This window comes from Olea europaea, chromosome 12 (assembly GCF_002742605.1).
Source record: "Olea europaea var. sylvestris chromosome 12, O_europaea_v1, whole genome shotgun sequence".
NCBI lineage: Eukaryota > Viridiplantae > Streptophyta > Magnoliopsida > Lamiales > Oleaceae > Olea > Olea europaea.
Genome location: NC_036248.1, coordinates 8842481 through 8845406, shown reverse-complemented (window position 1 = coordinate 8845406; position 2926 = coordinate 8842481). Strand labels below are relative to the sequence as shown.

The following is a 2926-nucleotide window of genomic DNA, read 5'->3' as shown; positions in this document are numbered from 1 at the left end:
GGACAACCTTATATATAGGAGTAGCTGAGTTCTTTTATGTTAATTTATATTTTATATTTACTGATTTTAAACACAGAAGACTAGAAAGAGAGAGATTGAAGAGACCTTCCAAGCACCTCTACCTAAAATAAATTATACATCCGTAACTTAAGAACTCAAGAAAGTTGAATTACATGTGATGGACCTTCTAACATATACACTCCCACATGATGGTTTTAGCAAATATTCATTATTCTAAACAATAATGGATTGTTTTATAAGGTGCATTTAATAGTGTTTAACAAGATTAACGAATAGTATGGTTTGCCCATTTTTCTATCCAAATCTGCGTGATGCAACATACTAAAACATACCAATTACTCACTTGATACGCTGGTATTACGGCACCGTAGATAAACTCCTTGGAAAATTAGTTACAAACCTGATATGTCGATGTTGCACCACTGAAAATAAAATCCTTGGGGAAACTAGAGCATTTGACCTCAGTTTGGGATGGATCATTGGAATGAGCGGGATGAGATATTATAGTTAGTTGGGAGAGATGTGTGGCTCCTCTCGACCTTGCACTCTGTTTATCGACTATGGATTTCAAATTCTTGTACCATACTATTAACATAAAGCATAGATTAAGTATAATCTATTGGGAAAGGTGTCAAAACTTTTCTTTATTCTACTTAAAAGTAAAATGTGTACACATTTAAATCATTCTTTACTTCCTTCTCATTACATCTCAAGACATTTCTTAATTCTCCATAGTAAACCTCTTGAGTTAATTACGGTTTTTGTGTGTAGATATTTTTCTATATGGGTTACTATTAGTAAGAAAAATTCCTGTAGTCTGTAAAGGACAAAATAAAAAACTTAATTATGGAACAACTTTTTACCAATTTAATAGGCAGCACAAAGGGGTGCCAATCAAAGAGAAATTTTTGTTCCAATTTCTGAGACGTATTGGCATGGATACGTAATTATTGAATTAAACATGCATGAATAAAAAGCAATTTCACTCATTTAGTGGAGCAGTTTTCAAAATTAATATTCAAGCCCAAGTTTAAATATGACGATTTGGATCTTGAATTGTTTCAAGGATAAGTCATTGACTTCGATGAAGCCACACTATTGGGTTGATTGAAGGATGAGTTTCACAACAAGACGATAAACCTCACTGGATATAATTAACTCTTTGGACTTTAACTGTTGTTGTGAGATTTGTATTCAAACTGTGTAATCTTATTCCTCCTGTTTAGATTACGTTTGTAGTTTAAGATGATTTCAATCTCTGTAATCTTATTTTTTTAGATTTCACTAAAACAAAGACAGTCTTTTGCAACGTTCAAAAAACATTGCTGAAGACATTTTGGATGTATGTTGCAAACTTCAATGTTGCCGTAGAGCAGAAGGATACGACAACGTTTTAAAAAACGTTGCCGAAAGTGTCTTTCGGCAACGTTTAAACTTACAGCAATGTCGTGTAAAAAACGTTGCCGTAAGTGTTTTCCAACAGTTTTTTTTTTTTAAATGTAAACTGGCTCGCAAAATTGAAAATAATAAATTTTGGAACTGTATAAAATTTGATAATTTCATTACAAATTTTGAATGCATAATGTGAAGCATGACAATATTTTCTCATACACTTGAATACATAATGTAAAAAATGCAAGCATGCTATTGAAAAACATAACCAACTTCTCTTCATCTAATTTATATTGAAATTAATGATATTTCAGGATGCCCTTGTACCAAGCTTTAGTGTCATGTGCTGCTCCCCCCAACCCTCATTCCTCTCAACAATTGCAAGTACTTTTTTTATAAAATAATCCAGTAGTAAGCTAAAGAATTAGTGACAATCTCCAAAGAATTGCAAGTCCTGCATTTGTAGAGTATAATCTTCAAAGAATTTGCAAGCCAAAGTAAAAAAAAAGAAAAAAAAAAAGAAAAAAGAAAAACAAAAAAAAAGGAGGATTATCATTTCTTCTTTGAGAGGAATAAAGGTCTCTACAATTCTTTTGTCAAAGAATCTGCAAGTTCTTTACTAGTAAGAAGAAAAATATAAATGTCCATTTTCTATTTTCTTCTTGATAAGGTGTCCATACTTCGAGCATTTGATTTTGATCTAAAACTTCCTTAATCACATTTTTATTGTAGTATGCTTCCAAAGATTTACCTATTTTGTTTATTATTCTATTGTAAGTGCCAAATTCTAAAGTTCTCCCCCATTTATATCTGTAACCATAAAATTGTGGCTATGTATATAACCTTCCAAGTTCCATCTAATAGGTTTAATATTTCTTAGTATGTGCAATGCACTTCATATGCCATGTCCCTAACCACAAAATTGCCTGGTATTACTTCAATTAGTCAAACTATCATGATAGGATTCTAGTAAGAGGAATTCTCCTATAAATATTCTACACATTCGTCCTGGAAGATTCAAGCCCAGAGTCAATAGGATCCTCAGTTACAATATCGACTAGAGCAAATTTAATGTCAATACCTTCTTTTCCTTTAATTTCCGTCCCTGTATAAACTGGATTATCGTTTAAGTCCTCATCAGGAGATGCATTGTCGGCACTCACCTTCTGAATTGAATCATCCATAATAGGTTTTATAACTTGCTGAAAAGAATGGATCCCCACTTTCAAAATACAATTCTCCACAAAAGCGATTAAAGGCCTAAAAGTAGAAAACGGGTAAAGAAAATAGCAAAATTGCCATAAGGAACAATAAATAATCAAAATAAAATACCAAACATAATGCAATTTCAACAAGTATAGGTGGTGTTTGCATATTTTTATATTGAGAAAACTAATTACCTCCTCCACCTGCATACTGTAGTTGGCTTTGGTTTCTACACCTAGTATATAATACTGTAAAATACAACAAAAAAAAAAAAAAAAAAAAAAAAAAAGAAAGTTAGAAGCTGACC

General features: G+C 31.8%; 1 protein-coding gene across 10 annotated transcripts in view; it reads right to left on the bottom strand.

The window, feature by feature from the left end:
- Window positions 1-1541: 1541 nt before the first annotated feature.
- The window catches only part of LOC111405502, a 3773-nt gene continuing 2388 nt past the window's right edge, over window positions 1542-2926 (bottom strand). For 4 of the 10 annotated variants that reach the window (XM_023034420.1, XM_023034424.1, XM_023034425.1 and 1 more), the window contains exons 3-4: window positions 2814-2867; window positions 2325-2615 (exon numbers count right to left, since the gene is read on the bottom strand). In XM_023034420.1, coding sequence (XP_022890188.1) covers window positions 2409-2615; window positions 2814-2867 — 261 coding nt within the window. In that variant the 3' untranslated portion in view covers window positions 2325-2408. Of the gene's footprint in view, window positions 1868-2324; window positions 2674-2813; window positions 2868-2926 lie in introns of those variants that run through there. The other 6 variants (XR_002704802.1, XR_002704800.1, XM_023034423.1 and 3 more) reach the window with 5 other exon arrangements.